General features: G+C 26.5%; 1 protein-coding gene across 7 annotated transcripts in view; it reads right to left on the bottom strand.

Annotated features, from left to right (window-relative positions):
• LOC103576860 (FH1/FH2 domain-containing protein 3) overlaps positions 1–20507 on the bottom strand; it is a 167818-nt gene that overhangs the window by 41443 nt on the left and 105868 nt on the right. For all 7 annotated transcript variants that reach the window (XR_008404178.1, XR_001345409.2, XR_001345411.2 and 4 more), the window contains 2 exons: positions 12953–13011; positions 2011–2078 (listed from right to left, as the gene is read on the bottom strand). Coding sequence is in view for 4 of the 7 variants with exons in the window: in XM_053741665.1 (XP_053597640.1) it covers positions 2011–2078; positions 12953–13011 (127 nt within the window). In the remaining 3 variants the exon portion in view is untranslated. The remainder of the gene's footprint in view (positions 1–2010; positions 2079–12952; positions 13012–20507) is intronic.

The raw sequence follows: 20507 nt of genomic DNA on the forward strand, positions 1-20507 counted from the left end.
ATTGAAACTACTTAAAAAAATTATTTAAAGTTGATTGACTTATGGGGTTTCACAACCGAACGGAAGAAAAAGTTATAAAATCATTGTTTTTTTATTTTTTTCCACTCAAATAATTTATTAGACTGATAAAATGAAGTATATAATATGTATTTAAACTCTGAAATCCAGAAATTACAAAAAATAATAATTAATTAAAATATTTTAATTAGTCATATTATTTTTTTTTTTTTCAAAAAAAGCGCGAATTTTAAATAAAAAAGAAAAAATTATTTCTATAAAACAAAAACTGCATATGTTTATTTGAAAAACCCCATAAGTCATTGATTTATGGGGTTTCTCAATGAAATGAAATTTTTTTCACCCCGTTAATTGTTTTTTAAACACTAATTTGATGGATATTTTTATTAATTTCTATGAGGGGGACATCTGAAGATCCCAAAAATGTAAAAAACCAAATTTCGAAAAAACATGACTTATGGGGTTTCTCAAATAAACGATTCAATTGAGATAGTAATAGGTATTAATTTTCGATGGCCCGTTTTACCCAGTCCCTAAATGATTTTAATATGACAGATAATATTTTAAATTACCAAATATTCGAAATCAAATTTAAAATATCTTTTTTTTTTTTTTCTTATTACTGTATCATATTTAATTGGAGTCATTCAAGAATTTGAGGCCCGGGTAAAATTTTTGAAATGTAGGTTACGCAGTAACGAAATTTAAGTATCGATGCCCATTAAATAATAACGGTAAAATAATACCATTACTTGCCCTGATTATTAACTTCTTTTCTTATTGCTTCATAAGCGATACAGTTAAGAGTTAAAAAAAAAAAGAAATAGAAATAAAAGTCAAAATTGGTAAACGGCGGAAAAAAACTCACAGAATGTAAATAAATGAACGATGAGAAAACGAGGGGCAAGCAATAATAAAAAAAAAAAAAAATGACATAATTGAAGCTCAAGAATTGTAGTTGAACTTTATAATATTGGTATTCTCTTTCTCTTTACTCGGGATAGCCGCACGAATTGTTGAGAAAATCACGAAATTCTACAAGCATTCGAGATGGAGAACTCCTGTTCTTCTCCACCCATCTCTTTCCAATTCCACCAACTTAACCACCCCCATATATATATACATATATATTGTACAATACTATACTCAGAAATCCATCGATTCGATCTCACCAAATCCGTACTCGTCAGCTTTCTCTACAATTCCCTTTCTTCCCTTAACTATATAGTACTATTATATGTATATATATATATATCGGATTATTATAGGTTGTAGTAGTAGTATTGGAATTTCAGGCGGTACGTCGAACCCGCGAAAATTCGATTAAATCGCGGATTAAGGCGTCAGATTAAATGTTAACATTGGACATGTCCCATGAGATTCTACCGAGAATTGGATATTACGTTATCAACTATTAATTGCTTAAGATATTAATTTACAATTACATTACATAGCTTCTCTCAATATCGTTAACAAGTAAAATTTAAAAATCTCTTTCTACTTTAATAATAAATTAAAAATTCTGGGTAGAATTAAACCCTCTTTGTTTTTCATTAATTACTTTTTAAAATATAAGTTTTAAATTCTTACTATATGAGATAACAGTAATAACAAAAAAGAAGAAAATGTGTTTTTTTTTTACATTCATTGGATGGGAAAGAAAACGGATGACGGTAGAATGCAAAAGAAAATGGTCGTGCTGTCGCCTCACAAATATTTACTCGGGCAAACCAGCTAAGCGAATGAGGAGAAGAAAAGCTGGATGAAGAATAAAAAATATGAGAAACGATGGGATGAGAGACGAGGATGCTAAAGAGTATATGGAGAGAGTTAAGGTACTGTTGTATAGATAACGTTATAAAGACTTTGTACAAGTGTGTGCATAAGTGTGCGTGTGTATATAAAAGGGACTTGAGAGAAAGAGATAACATATGAGACGTGGGGGCGAGTAAAGAACAAGTCGCGTTTAAAAATAGCCGCAGTGAAACTCACCTGGAAGATCTGCTTGAGAGAGAAGAGTGCACGTCTCAGTTCACGGCCTTCGCTGTTCAACAATTTCTCTGTAAAAACAAAACAAACCGTTTATTACAATAATTATTCAGATGTCTTGTGAGCAGATGTCTTTTAATGGTTAAATTAAAATAAATATTCATTTTATTTACCCATGTTTAATGTTACTTTTCTTTGTTATTATTATTATTATTATTATTATTATTATTATTATTATTATTATTATTATTATTATTATTATTGTTATTGTTATTATTGCTGTTGTTGTTATTGTTATTATTATTATTATTATTATTATTATTATTATTATTATTATTATTATTATTATCATTATTATTATTATTATTATTATAATTATTATTGTTATTATTATTATTATTATTATTATTATTATTATTATTATTATTATTATTATTATTATTATTATTATTATTATTATTATTATTATTATTCTTATTATTATTATTACTATTATTGTTATTATTCTTATTATTATTACTATTATTGTTATTATTATTATTATTATTATTATTATTATTATTATTATTATTATTATTATTATTATTATTATTATTATTGTTCCTATGATATAAAAGCATAGTTGGACCGCATTTAGATTACTGCAGCTCAATTATGATAAATTACAGCATTCAAAACTTAGAAATTTTACAAAAACTCCAGAACCGAGCTATCCCAAGTCGAAATTGAGCTTCGCTTTAAGTATTCAATATACTTGAATATACCTATTTTAGTACTTGGCATTCTTAAGCGGACCTAAATAAGTATTTTCCATACTTTATACTCTTACACTGTAAAAAATTACCGGGGTAAGTTCAAGCGGTGTTAAATTTCAACACTGAAAACGGCGCCACCGGTGTAGATATTCTTTACGGGTGTTAAAATATTTTATTTTGTGAATATTTTAACTTACTCAATCACTATACTTGTTAATAAATGATATTTTTTATTAATTTTCATAAAGAACTGACATTTTTTGTGTTTTATAATTTTTGAAGTTCATTCTCCAAACAGACGCAGTTTACCCCGTTTTTACACCGGTATTTTTAACACCAGTGAATTACTCCTCCTACACTGGTGTAATTTCATTTTTACACCGGGTGGAGTTAAAATGAATCCATTTTTAACACTGCTCTTTTTACAGTATATTAATTCCTATGGATTTAAAAAAATAAAAATTTAACATCTTTTTAGAACCTATAAAAACTATTAATTCTCATTTGGTAAGATAAATTCTTGAATTCCTGATTAAAAACTAAGTATTCTATGTATGTCCTATTCCCAACTCTTGCATTAGTCCTTTAAATTCTAATTTACTTTTTTCTTTAATTTGAAATTTTTCGGTGGACCTATCAAAGCCAAATAATACTTATCGAATTTAAATTACATAGTCGAGACTACTCTGTGAAAAATTTCCTCCAAATTTAACTATGGGTGCATTGTAACCCCGGACCATAAGAAAACTGGTACAAAATTTACAATTGTTCCATAGTAAACTTATGCGCATAGGTACCAATCGTGTCGTCTGCGCATACCGTTTACTATGGGACACTTGTAAATTTTGTACCAGTTTTCTTATGGCCCGGGGTTACAATGCACCCATAGTTAAATTTAATGGGAATTTTTCACAGTGTAGGGTCATTTGAAGCTCATTGAGGCTTATTGAGGATTTTTGAGTATCATTTGAGGCTCAAAATGCTTTTTTTACACAGTGAGGCTGGAATGAGACTTACTTGGGTTCGATGAGGCTAGATTGAAGTCAGATATTTTGACCCGGGTACCATCCCCCATATGAGTAATAGTAACCATCTAGGTAAGAATGCTTACCATTTTCAATAGGAAAAGTTATTATACAAGAATGAGAATCATTAAAATGTAAACACAGGAAAAATTACTTCGCTAAGATGGGTAGTATTTTACCCCTTTTTTTCCAGCGTGTATAATATTGTTATTATTGCTATTGTTATTATTACTTGCACTTGAATTTGTGAACAAATAGCAAATTTGCTAAAGAAACTATTACTATTATTATTTTATATAAATATTAGGACTTGCTTCTGCTGGTGAAAAAAAATAATTTTTATGATAGAAAAAAAAAAAAAAAAAAAAAAAAAAAAAAAAAAAAACATACGATAATTTGTTGTAAATTGCCGTAAAACTTAAATGAATTACTCCAAGATCTATCATCAGTCGATAAATTTTCCAGCTTTTGGTATTCCAGTTAATTTTAAAGTTACACGTTATTCTTAGGGTCAAATATTACGTGGCTAGAAATTTAATATCGTTAAACGAGAATTTTTATCTTATTAACGAAAAAAATTTATAACCTCCTTTAATAATTATATCAGTTAAAATATATTGTAATTTAAAAATATTATTATTATTATTAAATATTTCTACAAAAAAAATTTTATTAATTTATAATTTAATTAACTTCACATTGATTTATATTTTTGTTCTGGAATATCTAACAATTCATTTAATAAATGAAAAATATGAATACTGATTAAAAAAATTAATTAAGTAAAATATGTATAGATATTTTTGAATTGGATTAAATACATATATGAAGTAGAAATATGTATATTTTTTAAATGAAAGTACTGAAGTACATTAAAAAGAAAGAGAGATAGGAGTCAATTTTGTTAATTATCAATTCCAACTTTACATTTCAAATTTAAAATTAAAAAAATATGTATATATATTATAGATATATGTATATAAATGAAATCAGTAATATATGCCACTCGAATTGTTTGACGCTCATTACATTCACTCGTTTATTTACATTAAAAGTCGCTGACGCGGTGCAATTAGTAAACGGGTATAAGCATGACATTAATTAAATCTGATCGAATTTTTACATACTGAAATTTTTTGGGGTTTACCGTTTTTATTCATTCACTTTATACGCATGAGCTATTTAAGTACAAATCGTTTAATAATTATTTTTTTTTTAAGCTGTCTAAAACAAAAAAAAATTATAAAAATATCTATGTTATAAATCCCGGATTTTTTATATATAATTGAATCGATTATTTGAGAAACCCCATAAGTCATATTTTTTCGAAATTGGGTTTTTTGCATTTTTGGATTCTTTGGATGTCCCCCCCATAGAAATTAATAAAAATATCCATCAAATCAGTGTTAAAAAAACAATTAACGGGGTGACAGGAATTTTATTTTATTGAGAAATCCCATAAATCAATGACTTATGGGGTTTTTCAAATAAACATATGCAGTTTTAGTTTTATAGAAATAATTTTTTCTTTTTTATTTAAAATTCGCGCTTTTTTTGAAAAAAAAATAATATGACTAATTAAAATATTTAAATTAATTATTATTTTTTGTAATTTCAGAGTTTAAATACATATTATATACTTCATTTTATCAGTCTAATAAATTATTTGAGTGGAAAAAATTTAAAAAAACAATGATTTTATAACTTTTTCTTCCGTTCGGTTGAGAAACCCCATAAGTTTATTAACTTTAAATCATTTTTTTAAGTAGTTTCAATTAAAAAATTAAACTTTTCTTGTTTGAATATTTTCAGAGACGCTAACATTATTCTCTTCAATTATTTACTTATTATTTCAAGGCAAGTTTTTCCAGAAAAATGTTTTTTGTGTTTCCTGAAAAATTTTGTTTTCTTGACTTATGGGGTTTCTCAAATAAGCGATTCAATTATTATTAAGATCTATAAAAACCTGCACAAAACCTGACCTAAGCCTTGTATAGAATTAAAAAAATTTTGCTCGTCGTAGATCCGATTATTTGAAAATAAATAAATTTGAAGGGGTAGGGAATTCATACAATGCAAAAAAAAAAAAAATCACTTCGTATACGGAGTAAATTCGGGGGTTTTTTTTACAACAAAGTGATTTCAAAGAGATCTAAATTTTTTTGAAATCCACATTCTCTCCGAACCGGAGTTTCGAAATTAAAATAAACTCTCCCTCTGAAGGAATTTAACTGCAAGGGGATTAAATAAATAAGAAGTCATCTATTACGCATTTACTCTGGATTTAATTCACGTTCACTTCGAAATTTTTTTACAGTGTATGCATATATTAATAATTTAATGGCAATGATTAAGAGTTTCATAAAAATTTTTCGTCACAATGGGGTGTTTATTATAATGTAATTTATTTAGGACTATTAAGATTCTCTAGGTAATTATTTAGCGTACTTTAGGGTAGTTTGAGGTTGTTTAGAGTATCCGAACAAAATTATTTTGGAGAGAGCAAAGTTATAATGCAGAAATGGCTGAAGATAAATTGAGTTAACAAGAGAGTAAGAGAGATAACTTTTAGCGTTATATATAAATATATGACCGGGAATAAGAGAGTAACGAAAATTTACCAACGTTTTAGTTGTTATTTAATATTTTACAATAACCTCGACAACTTTACAATTCTATTATCAAATATAATTATAAATTTGTAGCAAATAATAATAATAATAATAATAATAATAATGTTATATATATATATATATATATATATTTTTTTTTTTTCTTTTATATAATTTAAAATTACTTTTTAGTTTTGCTTTTATTTCTGGACTGGTTGAATTGACTTTCGAAATTAGGATTAAATTAAAAAAAAAAATAATAAATCGTAATGAAATAATTAAATTTTTAGTTTTTTAAAAATAAGTGGATTTTTTCAGTAAAATTCTATCCCGCAATTTAGACTAATCCCGCCCATGGGCATTCGAGATAAAAAAAAAACAAGGAAATTTTTTAGTCGATAAAAAAATATATTCTACTTTAAAAGCGGGTAATACTTAGGAACAAAAAAATACTAAGTAATCATGTCTCAGGTTTACCCGAATTCAGGGTAATTTATTATAATTAGTGAAGGCATATTTACTCTAAACTTGTCTCCGTGTACACCATTAGTATTACCGTGTACAGAAACAAGAAAAAAATTATATTTCAAAGCTTGAAAGAGACTTCCTACTAAAATTATAAAATAACGAAATATTTCATTCCGTTATTTTTTTAAAATAAATTTTAAATGCTCCTGAAGTTAGCAGACTACTAACAATTTTTGGATTTGTTTTTTTTTTTCAACAAATTGATTACAAAAAAAAAATCTAAAAATATGCACATGTAGGAAATTTTAAAATCTATAAGTGCATTTTTTAAAAATATTTTTTTTTTTATAATTTATCATTTTGAATAAATTCCAAAAATTATTAGACGGCGGCTAACTTCAGATCACAATAAGGTATGATACTGAATTTAGCAGACGTCTAATAGTTTTTGAATTTTTAAAAAAATGATAAATAATAAAAATAAAAATATTTCATTAAATTGCACCTCTAGTTTTTTTAATTTTCTACATGTGTATTTTTTTAAAAATATTTTTTTTTGTCTCTGAGTGTTGAAAAAAAAATTCAAAAATTTTAAATTGTCTGCTAACTTCAGGATCATAATAAGGTTTGTAGACATTTAAAAATTTTTTGTTTTTTTTTTAACAAAAATATAAATTTTGAAAATTGCAGGCATAGTTTGTGAAATTTTTTACATGTGCATTTTTTGAAAAATAATTTTTTTCACTATTTATCTGTTAAAAAAAAATTTTTTTTAATTTCAAATGTCTGCTAACTTTACTATCATTAATTTCAGTATCATAATTTGAAAATAATTTTCCGATAAAATTATGATAATTTTTTAAAATTGAACAAAGATCATAATTTTTTTTTTTTAAACTAAGTTTTAAAACCCTTAGTTTAGATTTTATAAGAAAAAAATTGGCGCCAAATTTGAAATAATTAATTTGAATTGTTTTGATGTTCCAAAAATATTTCTGGTCATTAAAATTATTAAAAAAATAAAAAAGTAGAAAGCAAATGAATAAAACTGGTTACAAAAAAAACTTTTGATTTTTAATAAATAATAAATTATCTTTTATTTTTTTGAATAGATTTTTTATAAAAGCCAAAAATTCTTTGAAAATAAATTTTAGTGACTTTGACAGAAGTTATATATATAAGTATATTAAATAAATAGAATAGTAGTTAATTTATTATTAGATTTCTGAATAGATTGTTTGTGAATAAAAACCTTGTGGTCTGCGATGAACAATCGAGAATGAGAATATAAAATGTATATGTGATATATGTGATATATAGCGTAGCAACAGAAAGTATAGTAATTAGAAGGTTGGAGAACGGGTAGAGGTAAAATGAATAAAAAAAAAATATGTCGAGAACCGGCTGTTAAATAGCGGTCGTAAGGCCCTTAGGCTCAGAATCGAGCCCTTGACCACATTGACCCACGTGTTAAAATCCGTCATGTCATTATTATCACATTTTTCATGAGGTCTTATAATAGAATATTATTCAGTGTTGAACAGAATTTCAATCTCTTTTTTTTTCTCAATTTATTCAGACGATAAATACTTTAATTATCTAACGGTAATAACAATAATTATCAGTAATTTATATTATATTTATATTAATTAATTATATATCATAATTAATAAGCAAACACAAAAATAAAAAAATTTAATTAGTAGACAAATAATTTTTGGTAATTGATTAATTATTTTTAATTATCTATTTTTTTACTCATTCCATTTATTTTCGAGTACCCGTAATTAAAAAATTTTTTCATACTAATTTTTTGAATGAAAATTTTTGAGAAGAAAAATTTTTTTTAATAATTGAAAATTTTCATTTTTTGTCATCATTTATGACGAAATGAATTAACCTGGAAAATGATAAATTATTTCATTTAATTATTTTATTTAATAATTAAGGTAAAAGCCCCCATACCCGCTGGGTACCATTAGTCGCTCGATTTAACTGAATCGTTTATTTGAGAAACCCCATAAGTCAAGAAAACAAAATTTTTCAGGAAACACAAAAAATATTTGCCTGGAAAAACTTGACATTGAAATAGTAAATAAATAATTGAAGAGAATAATGTTTGCGTCTCTGAAAAATATTCAAACAAGAAAAATTCAATTTTTTAATTGAAACTACTTAAAAAAATTATTTAAAGTTAATAAACTTATGGGGTTTCTCAACCGAACGGAAGAAAAAGTTATAAAATCATTGTTTTTTTATTTTTTTCCACTCAAATAATTTATTAGACTGATAAAATGAAGTATATAATATATATTTAAACTCTGAAACCCAGAAATTACAAAAAATAATAATTAATTAAAATATTTTAATTAGTCATATTATTTTTTTTTTTCAAAAAAAGCGCGAATTTTAAATAAAAAAGAAAAAATTATTTCTATAAAACAAAAACTGCATATGTTTATTTGAAAAACCCCATAAGTAATTGATTTATGGGGTTTCTCAATAAAATGAAATTTCTTTCACCCCGTTAATTGTTTTTTAAACACTGTTTGATGGATATTTTTATTAATTTCTATGGAGGGACATCTAGAAAACCCAAAAATGAAAAAAACCCCATTTCGAAAAACATGACTCATGGGGTTTTTCAAATAAATGATTGAACTGTTTAATGCGTTTTTTTATAATTTTTATAAAGAAAAATTTCAACTAAAAATATTATTATTGATAAATAATTATTTGTGAATCTAAATAATGGTACATGACAACTTTTAGTGAGCGACTATGGGTACACTCAAGGACCTTATTTAAAAAATTAATAATAATTAATTATCAAGATTATTCTTCAAACTAAAATTTTATTCTAATACTCGAAACTTTAAAAAATAACTATAAAAAAAAAAGGTTTTTCATTTTATTTATTAATTTATATTGAGTAATTTCATCTCACTCCAATATAAAGTGAGCGGTTATAGGGGCATTTACCTTACACGAAAAAATTTGTAATCGAACAATCAAATAAATATTTGACTTTCAAAAAAAAAAAAGTTGTCAAAGTATTGCAATTATTCTATTTCTATTGACGTGTGAACAACACGTATGTACAGTGAATATTTACATTAATTAAATGGGATTCGCGTGCGTGGATTTTATTGCGGATATTTAAATTGCAAATAGGCGGGTGCAAATTCAATGATTACTTCGATATACTGATAATTTATTTATTTCTTTTATTATCATTATATATTTCCTCCGACTATGAAGTAAATACACCGATAATAATTAACATTCCACTATTTTTACAAACCGGTAATTAATTTATGGATTCAATTATTTATTTACGTAAGCGACTAATAAATTTTTAGCAAGGACCCAAGGTACTCATGGACTGAGACCGTGTGAACAATGAATATCTTGGGAAATCTAGCAGGTTAATTCGTATCTCGAACGTTTAGATGGAGTAGTACACACTCTGCATCTTCCCTAGGTTATCTCCTTATCGTGAAAATTAAATGTTCTTCTGCGACATGGTCTGGAAGTAATACTGAGTCCCTTGCTAATGCTTATACTTTTTTTACTTTTTCTTTTACTTTTCCTTTTTCTTAACCTCTGGGTTTATTTTGTTCCTTAATTCACTATTGCTACATCTACCATTAAATTATACTTTATGTAAAGAGCTTTTAATAAATTTTCTTAATATAAACATAGATCGTGTTCATTATTAATTAATAGAAGAGGGACAAGCGAAATTGGGTACGTTAAGTCTTACACGGTAATAAATTTTGTTAAAAAGAACAAACACAAATCGCGTGTTGAAAAACGCTTTGCAATAATTTTTAATGTAACTTTAAAAACGTCCGCTTGAACAAAATTTATCTGTAATTCAATTGTAACTTTTATCATATTTTAAATATCAACTGTTACATGAGTTGAATATTAATCTTTAAATTTTTTTGTTATTTTTACCCGGGAAAAATAAATTTAAAAATCTTACTAATATTAAAAACATTATTTTGATACTTTATATTAATATATGAAGAACAACTATTAACTAATTAATTAAATAAAAAATAATTTAATAATTTTTTTTATTTTAATGAGTAATTATGTTGAGTATAGTGTACACTTAAGAAGTTAGTTTATGATTTTGAATTACCGGCTTATGAAATAAAAATTAAGTGTCACTTTTTTTATTGAATGCTAATTGTATCCTGCTGTTATTATTCGGACAAATTATTTAAATTAAATTATCTTCTGAATAATCCACATACTTTTTCTATGACAATATCCAGCCGATATCATCGAAACGTCATATATATAATATATATATACAACCAGTGTTGTACTTTTCGCGTAAAGAGGACAGAGAAAATATTTTTAACCCTTGACGAGTGTAAAGTCACCATTTTTCATATATTACTTTAACAAATTAACATAAATTAAGTGTCGGTCCGAAAGTACCATTAATAAAATATAAATTTCGTGTTGAATAAAATTTATCTAGTGATAGAAATAAATCGATTGAAAATGGTCAAACAAAATAATGACATTGCGTTAATTCAACACCCTTCAATTGTTAAATACGCGACGCTTCATGAATCGTTTATTTGACAAACTCCATGTTTTTTCGAAATTGGTTTTACATTTTTGAGGTCTTTGGATGTCCCCCCATAGAAATTAATAAAAATATCCATCAAATAAGTATTTAAAAAACAATTAACGGGGTGACAGAAATTTCATTTTATTGAAAAACCCCATAAATTAATGACTTATGGGGTTTTTCAAATAAACATATGCAGTTTTAGTTTTATAGAAATATATTTTTTTTTCTTTTTTTAAATTCGCGCTTTTTTTGGAAAAAAAAATAATATGAGTAATTAAAATACTTAAATTAATTATTATTTTTTGTAATTTCTGAGTTTCAGAGTTTAAATACATATTTTATACTTCATTTTATCAGTCTAATAAATTGTTTGAGTGGAAAAAAATAAAAAAACAATGATTTTATAACTTTTTCTTCCGTTTAGTTGAGAAACCCCATAAGTCAATCAACTTTAAATAATTTTTTTAAGTAGTTTCAATTAAAAAATTGAATTTTTCTTGTTTGAATATTTTTCAGAGACGCAAACATTATTCTCTTCAACTATTTATTTATTATTTCCATTGCAAGTTTTCCCAGAAAAACGTTTTTTGTATTTCCTAAAAAATTTTGTTTCCTGACTTATGGGGTTTCTCAAATAACCGATTCAAATTTCAAACTCGGGTTATTTTTAATACAAATTCCTTGTTATATTTCTTATTTTAATAAAATCGCAGATTACCATATTGCTAAATTTTACTAAAAACAATCTTTCTCCATTAATAAACTTCTCCATTTTGCCTGGTAATGAAATAATTTTTTTGAATGGCAATCGCAATACTGGCTGGCCTTATCCTATATAATAGAGACATAAAAAAATAAACGGATTTGCATAGCATCAGATACCTGATACCGCAAAATTTGAATATTATTTAATATTCAATAATCAAATTCCGTCCAATACATATGTATATAAATATGTATTAGTTTATGATATATATAGTAGTAGTTGAATGAAACGGAACTGCATGAAAAGTCCAGTCCAAGTGTCGAGAGAACAAGGGAGCCAATCTGCGTCGTACACACGTACCGTTATGCTCGAGTGATCCTCCTGCCGCAGCTGCTTAATCGAGCAATCTCCTCGGTGAACTGTATATCAGCCAGTCCGGAGGAGGAATTGAGTAGTATAGTACTGAGTGTACTGAGCTACACAGTAAACCAGCAGTACCACTGCTGGTGTACCAGTACCCCGACACCATCACGACCATCACAAGCACCAATACTAACACTACTACTATTATTATATTCAACAAGAGCGCGAATAAGTAAAGGGAGTGAGGCTAAATATCGATTCAACTCAACTGTTGTAATTGAGGATGTTCAAATAAACGTTTCTTGTTTGTCGATTATCGTGTGAAAGTTAACGTTTATATATCTTATCTACTTTACTTTTTAAATCAATCAATGTCAAGATAAATAAATACTAGTTAATAAATAAATAATACTTACCAATTATTGTATGGACTCGCACTGATAACTGCGTTCTGAGGACGATCGAATTTTTACGACTGTAACAAAAAAAAATATTTATTAATGATAGTCGACATTAAATTACTACAAAAAAAAAAAACGAATAATATTTAAATATATATAATATATATAGAGATTGAGGTAATTGAAAAATATTAATAATTATTTTTTTTTTGTCAGAAGTCAAAAATAATATTGAAGTAATAAATTTTTAGCTCAATTTTACAAGATAGTAAAAAATAATTCTCAATATTTTTGAATTTTATTGTAAATAGTCACTTGCTTTTATAAATTAATGTAAAATTCGTACACTGTGAAAAATTCACAACAAATGTTCCTATGGGTGCATAGTAACACCGAACTATAAAAAAACTGGTACAAAATTTACAAGTGTCCCATAGTAAACGTATGCGCAAAAGCCGCAATCGTGTACTCTGCGCATACGTTTACTATGGGACACATAAATTTTGTTCCAGTTTTTTTATAGTTCGGTGTTACTATGCACCCATAGGAACATTTGTTGTGAATTTTTTACAGTTTAATAGAAAAAAATTTCGACACATGAAATTTTTTGATAAACGTTAAAACCATTTCGAACATTAAAAAATTTAAATTCTGTGAAATTTTTCTGAGCTAATGTTCTTAAATTTTTTTTTCTAATTTACTTCCTTCAATTATACAAAAAATGATAATTTTTCACTCAAACTCAACCGAAATAATTTTGTTTTCATTTCTGTTGAAATCTCTCCTCAAATTTGGATGAATTTTTTCTTTCAAATTTAAATTGCAGCCTTATTTCGGAAAAATATTTTTTCACAAAAGCAAATAAGTAAATTTTCAAAATTATGCTATTGCACTAAAAAATTTTCGGAGTAATCGCGGATTAAATCCGAGTGTACTTTTAATTTACCTGAGTCAAAAAACAAATTATAGTTTAGTACTCAAAAGCCTTAATGAGAACTATGAGGTCTAAATACGAATAATTTATCGGTTTTAAATTATAACTAAGACCTCAAAAGTCTCAACGAATGAAAAGTTATAGTTCGGACTTTTGAAATTTTTTATAGAACAGGAAGGGGAGAGAATACGTCGAATAAGATTTTTGAGGTTCAAATCTGGATAAAATTATTCCTGTATGTTTTGAATATTTTGAGTCTTTAATACAGTTTAGTCCTCAAAGTGGTAAAATTGGTCGTAACTACTACTTTGAGGACTAAACTAGGCTAACTTTCTACACTGTTGTCAATCTTAAAATTCTAAATTGATCCTCAAAAACCATTGAGAACTTCAAGACTTAAATCCGACTTTTTTGACTCGGGTAATCTCCTTGGAGTAAAATCCCCCCTAATGAAGTTTATTTTAATACTGAAACTCTACTTCTGAGTGTATCCGAATTTCAAAAAATCTATATTACTCCGAAATTACTCCGTTGGAAAAACAAACTCCGTATTTCCTCCGTAATCGGAGTGATTTTGTCTAGAACTCCGAAACTCCATGACAGAGCGAATTTGAATTTAAATAAAATTCCTAATAACTCCGAATTCACTCCCGATTTTTACAGTGATGAATAAGCTTATAATGGATGTTTAAAAACAATAATAAAAAAAATTTCCATCGAAATAAATTAGATAAATAAGTGATGATAACAACGATAAAAATGTAATAATAAATTAAAAATATTGCGACTCGATTAAACAAAGAGTTCATAAAATAACCAACACTTGGAAACTCGTAGAGTTGAATGCATTAGATGTGATGACTTAATTATGTTTAAATACTACTGTCTGAGTAATTACTAAACTAATCACTTCATGGCTGTTGATTGTACACGAGTCTTTATCTATAATGTACAAGTGTTTGTTTAATCATTTAAATTGTTTTGATATACATGTACAATCTATAGATATTAAATGCACATATATATGTGTCATATACATGTGTATAGATATATATATATATATATATAGTACATAGTGTAACAACTAAACTGCAAAACATCTCCGTGAATTGGGTTAGATTGTCTCGATGACAAGACAAAGCGTCGAAAGGGGAGAGAAGAGTGACTGGTTGAGCTCCATCCTATCGTATCCTATCCACTCTACTCAAGCACTTGGTTACATTAGGCCGCAGGCAAACATTCGACCTCGGTTGTAAGATTGAACTTCAAACTCCTGCGAACCTTCCCACACAATCTGTTTGCGTCCATGAGAAAACCATGAAGATTGAAACAATGGATTGGTGAACAAGAAGAGGGCAAATACTGAAGATATATATATATATATATATATATATGTATTAACGTCTGTTTATATTTGTGTGTTTGTGTAAGGCCATGCTCTGTATTTGTTTCATAGTTAAGGTGGTATGAAAAAAATATCTGGAGTAGAGGGCAGGTTAATAATGTTTCCGCTCGTAAATGAACGGCAGGGGAATAAAATATTTTACGTTGAGTATCATTTCGTTCACGTTACATATTCCCCCGGCATATTTTCCCAAGCTATTCAATTAGCTATTCCCCCTGCTCGTGGTCTTTTCATTATTTACTTTTTTGAATCACTTCTGTTAACTTTAAGCTTTTATTCACCTACATACCCACAAAACCACGGTACACATTTTTTTAGACCAATTATATACTTTTATCTTGTACTTTAATTTATTTTAATCATTAAACTATTAGACAGGAATTTATATTTTTATATCTTTACTTTAATCAATTCATTCTTTCTGCTTAATTATTACTGGGGTCGTAATGGAACAGTTATAAGATTGTTGTCTGTGTCTGAGTTCTTTTAAATTATTTATTACTTTTACAAAGTATGAATTTTTATTAAAAAATTTATTACAAGTTTTATAGGAATTTTTTTTTTTTAAGAAAAAATTTTTTATCAAAATTTATGGGAATTTTAAATATGGAGAAAACAGAATATTAAAAATTAATAAATAATAGTAAAAAGTGAAATTTGTTATCAATAATTAGTACTATTATGTGCTTAATGCAAAGTAGTTTACTAATTTTTGTAGATTCCTAAAAACTACTATCAATTGTTTCAAAAAGTAACTAAATATTAGTACTTTTAGGTATAATACGTGACTTTTTAGTGAAAATTGATTAATTTATGGCATAATCTATTAAAAAGTAATGATTGGTCAAATTAAGAATTGCTATCTTAGATACTGATTTTTCCCGCCAAAAATTTCAAAAGTTACAAACTTTTATTTTATAAATTCGATATCACTGATCAATTATTAGCTTAAAATATCATTTATTCATCATTATAAATTAATTTACAATATACATAAATCGAATAAGTGATAAATAATATAATGAAAAATTAGTATACTAGATACTGATTTTTTGCTCATAAAAATACCGAAAATTTTTAACTCTTATTTTATAAATTCTATCCCATTGACTAATAATTTATATAAAATGTTATTTTTTCGTTATTATAAATCAATTTATTATATACATATATCGAATAAGTGGTAAATAATAAAATGAAAAATTCATATACTAGATCTTTATATATTAATATGTACGTTTACTAATTTTTCGGTTCCTCATTTTTAAAATTTTTCTGTTTATTTGAATAGTAATAACTATAGATAGCAATTTATCGATTTTTTTTCATATTAATTTTAATAATCGAAATTACAAATTTCGCTCTTCTATATGTATCAAATTTTAATATAAATAATAGCCATTTTGTAATATATATAATGATCCTAGTTTGATATTAGAATCGAATATATTAATTTTAAGTCGAAAATAAACTACAAACTATTAAAATTTTAAGCATTATTTTTTTCCATGAATTAAAGCTTATGATAAAATAAAATTTTGTAATATTTCAAAAAATGAATGGATAAATCAATTTCAGGATAATTACTATTTTCAAAAATAAAATTTATCGTTATAAGAAGCTTTAAAAGTTGATATAAAATTTTTAGATGAAATGTCCGTATGTAAGATCTGCACATATGTTGTATCTTGTATCGAAGATAAAAATAATAAAAATAAATTTAAAACTTAATAAAAGAGAATAAAGAAAATGAGTAATAAAAAGACAAAGATGAAATGGAATTGAAGACAGATGTGATTTTACAGTTGGGTGACTTTTGAAAAGATATTTTGAACACAGCAGCTCATATACTGGGTTCAGTTCTTGCTGCTACTGTTGAAGTAGTCGCAGTACCAGTAGTAGTTGAAGTATAAAAGTCGAGAGAATGACGGAAAATATCTATTACAAGATACAAAAGACTGAAATAAAAAATGAGGAAATAAACTAGCACTTTGACGACATATTTTAGATTTCCGTTCTGTTGTTCATTTATTTCTTCTACATTATATCAGCAATAGTAAACTTTGAGTATTGTATGCCACACAAATATATATATATATATATGTACATATATTTCAATCACTAGTTTACCCAATGACCATCACTAAAAAAATTGTAAAAAGCAGGTGTAGCCACTGTGTTGCAGCATGCGTCCAGCGGCACTGACCAGCGATTTCGATAAATCTTTAAGGGGTAAAAAAAAAAAAAATAAATAAAATAAAATGGATGAGAGTTAGTACTAAATTGAACGGGCCGCAGACTGTGCAACGTACCGATGGATATTGCAGACCATATATATAGAAACATAACTTGCGCAGTTTTCACGTACAGAGTTTTCGAAAGGTGATACGGCAATCATCAATTATTTTTTTATTTTGTTCTCCATTTCTCCCATCCTACTTTTCTCTCCTGCTTTCTTCCTTCCTCTCTCTCTCTCAGACTCATTTTTTTTCTACATTGTTTTTTATCCCTGCGTATTGCTAGAACTAACCGACTAGGGGATGCTCATGTTGTGTAAAAAATTATTTGGTTTGCCAGCAAATTCACCGATGGTATTTTTGGCTCAAAGATTTACGACACCCTAGAGAGATTTGCTCAACTCCCTCACTGGCAATTATCACATATGGTTGAAATCCACAAAATATACAAAACTCAGATTTATATATAAATGATCATTCATTTATATAGATACACAATTACAATGAATTGTTATTTTTCATCCGTGTTTTTTGAGGTTATTGTTTAAAATCATTTAGTGTTTATGGAAAAAAATTATCTCATTATAACCCGTAATTATAATTTTAAACAGTCGCTTATAATTTAATATCATTTGCCATAATAGTACATAAAAAAATTATTTTACTCCATTTATTGTTACTTTGACAGTAAAAATATTTTCTCCTCTTATCGATCGTACGAATGCTATATTTTTGTACATTGAATTTAAAACTTTTTAAAAATATTTAAATTTTTAATTATATTTTAAAATCTCTGAAACTTTATAAATTTTTAATTTATCGACTTGCGCCTTCAGACTTTTTTTAGCCCACGAAATTCTCTACAAATTAATAATTTAACTTTTTTATGCAACGTCGAAATATCACCAGCTAAAATATTTATTTCTGTATTTCAAACGGCAAATGTCATAAAATTATGAGCGACCTTTTGAAATTATAACTAAGGGCTAGAACGACAGGAGAATTTTTTTTTTTTTTTAGTGTATACTAAATGATTTAGAATAGTAAGCATGAAAATAAAAATGTTACTGCAAAATTACATACTAATATTTTTTCAAATTTTTTAATTTAAATAATTAATAAAATTATTTAAAATAAATATAATAATATTTGTGTAAATTTCTAAAGAAACCAATATATAAATATCATGACAATCAAATTACTCAAAAGACATAATAAAAATTCGCAGTCACGATTTACACAAGTTTAGGAATGTAAGTTTATGTTGTGAATACTGATGAGAATAAATTTTGTGAAAGTAAAAAACAATAACAATAATAATAATAATAAATAAGTACATTACTTTATCTCAATCATCAATAAAGTCTCAAGAACTAACGACAACTGTCATAAAACATAATATATAAAATATATGTATGAGACATACATATATAAATATATGCACTCACAAAGAGTGTAAAGTAAATAAAATAATTAATCAATGAAGTTGGCGGTAAACAAATTTACATTTAAGACCCAGCCAGCGGATGCCGTGACAAAGATCGCGTCTCGCGTGATATTAGATTAGCGATAGATAGAACACCGGACTATAGAGCAAAATGGTGTTTAGTTTGGCAACTATAAGCCACAAGAGAGGACGCGTCGGATCGTGAGAGTGGTCGCGGTCACCCGCTTGTTCCAATTATTCAAATGCATTGCCGATGGACGAGCCGTCTCTCGTTGTCGCACCTGTTGCATATCCGTGTGGTGCCAAAAGTCCCTTACTCCCGACCTAAAATTCCTTCTTCACATACACTACCCTTAAACTTTCATTACACTGCCCACATTATTATTTAAAAGACAAAAAAAATTTATCAATAATTTAAACAAAAGTAAAAAATAAATTTACCAGTAAGGCGGCATTTTTATAAATCCTCGAGTACTGTGAGCACTTTAACACAAATTTTTGTTCAATTAAAAATTTATCATTAATCTATTTAATTGTATGTATGAAATTTGTAGTTTAACGAAAACTCTGTATAACATGACACAACATTTAATACTAGTTGAAGTTGAACTTGTGAGGCCTAAGAATTACCTCGACCGACTGCGGCTTGTATCCTTGTCCGTAGCCTCTTACATTACGTTCTCTTTACTTATCTGTACTGTATATACATACCTACAGTATATAAGTACTTTTATATATATATATATATAAATATATACTGTATAGTTATACTGAGGAGGAGCAATAGCAGTCATCACAAAAGAGAAGAAATACACCACGGGTGGGAGATGAAAACGACTCCTCACGCGAGTTTATATATATATATATATATATATATATATATATATATATATATTATTCCACTGCTCCGTGTGAAATTTATACATTCTTTACGGTCTAAGCACACACATTTTTATTTCACAGTACATTGTTATTATTATTATTATTGTTATTGTTGTTATTATTGTCTCACTACTGTGGACTTGAACTTATGATAGTTGGGGTCATGTTCAACGTACTATTTTGACATTTTTATTTATTCTAAAATTACATGTCATATATTTATATATTATTTAATTTATGTGTAGACAAAAAAGCTTTTTTTTGGTGAAAATAGTGATTATTTTTTTTTAGTTAAAGTATTAATTATTTTAAGTACTGGAGAAATGAGTGAATTTGCAAAAAAGGGTTGGATTTGTTAGAATAGTTTGTTTGTAGATTAATAAAATAATTGACATATCCGGATGATTGTTTTTTAAAAATTTGACTTGTATTATTTCAAAATTGGGTGGTTAAAGGGACCACTAAGTGACCGCCTGAAAAAAATATGATTTTTGGAAAATTTTTAAAGAAAATTACTGCATGGAATGTTTTACTGTTTTAAGGATATATTTTTGGATATATAATGAATACAAGATCAAATTTTTGGACCAAACAATTCAAAATTCAGCGAGTTATTCACAATCTCCCGCTCAAAAAGAAGTCCCCACTGCTGCAGTGATAGCGAC

This window comes from Microplitis demolitor, chromosome 1, assembly GCF_026212275.2.
Source record: "Microplitis demolitor isolate Queensland-Clemson2020A chromosome 1, iyMicDemo2.1a, whole genome shotgun sequence".
Classification (NCBI taxonomy): Eukaryota; Metazoa; Arthropoda; class Insecta; order Hymenoptera; family Braconidae; genus Microplitis; species Microplitis demolitor.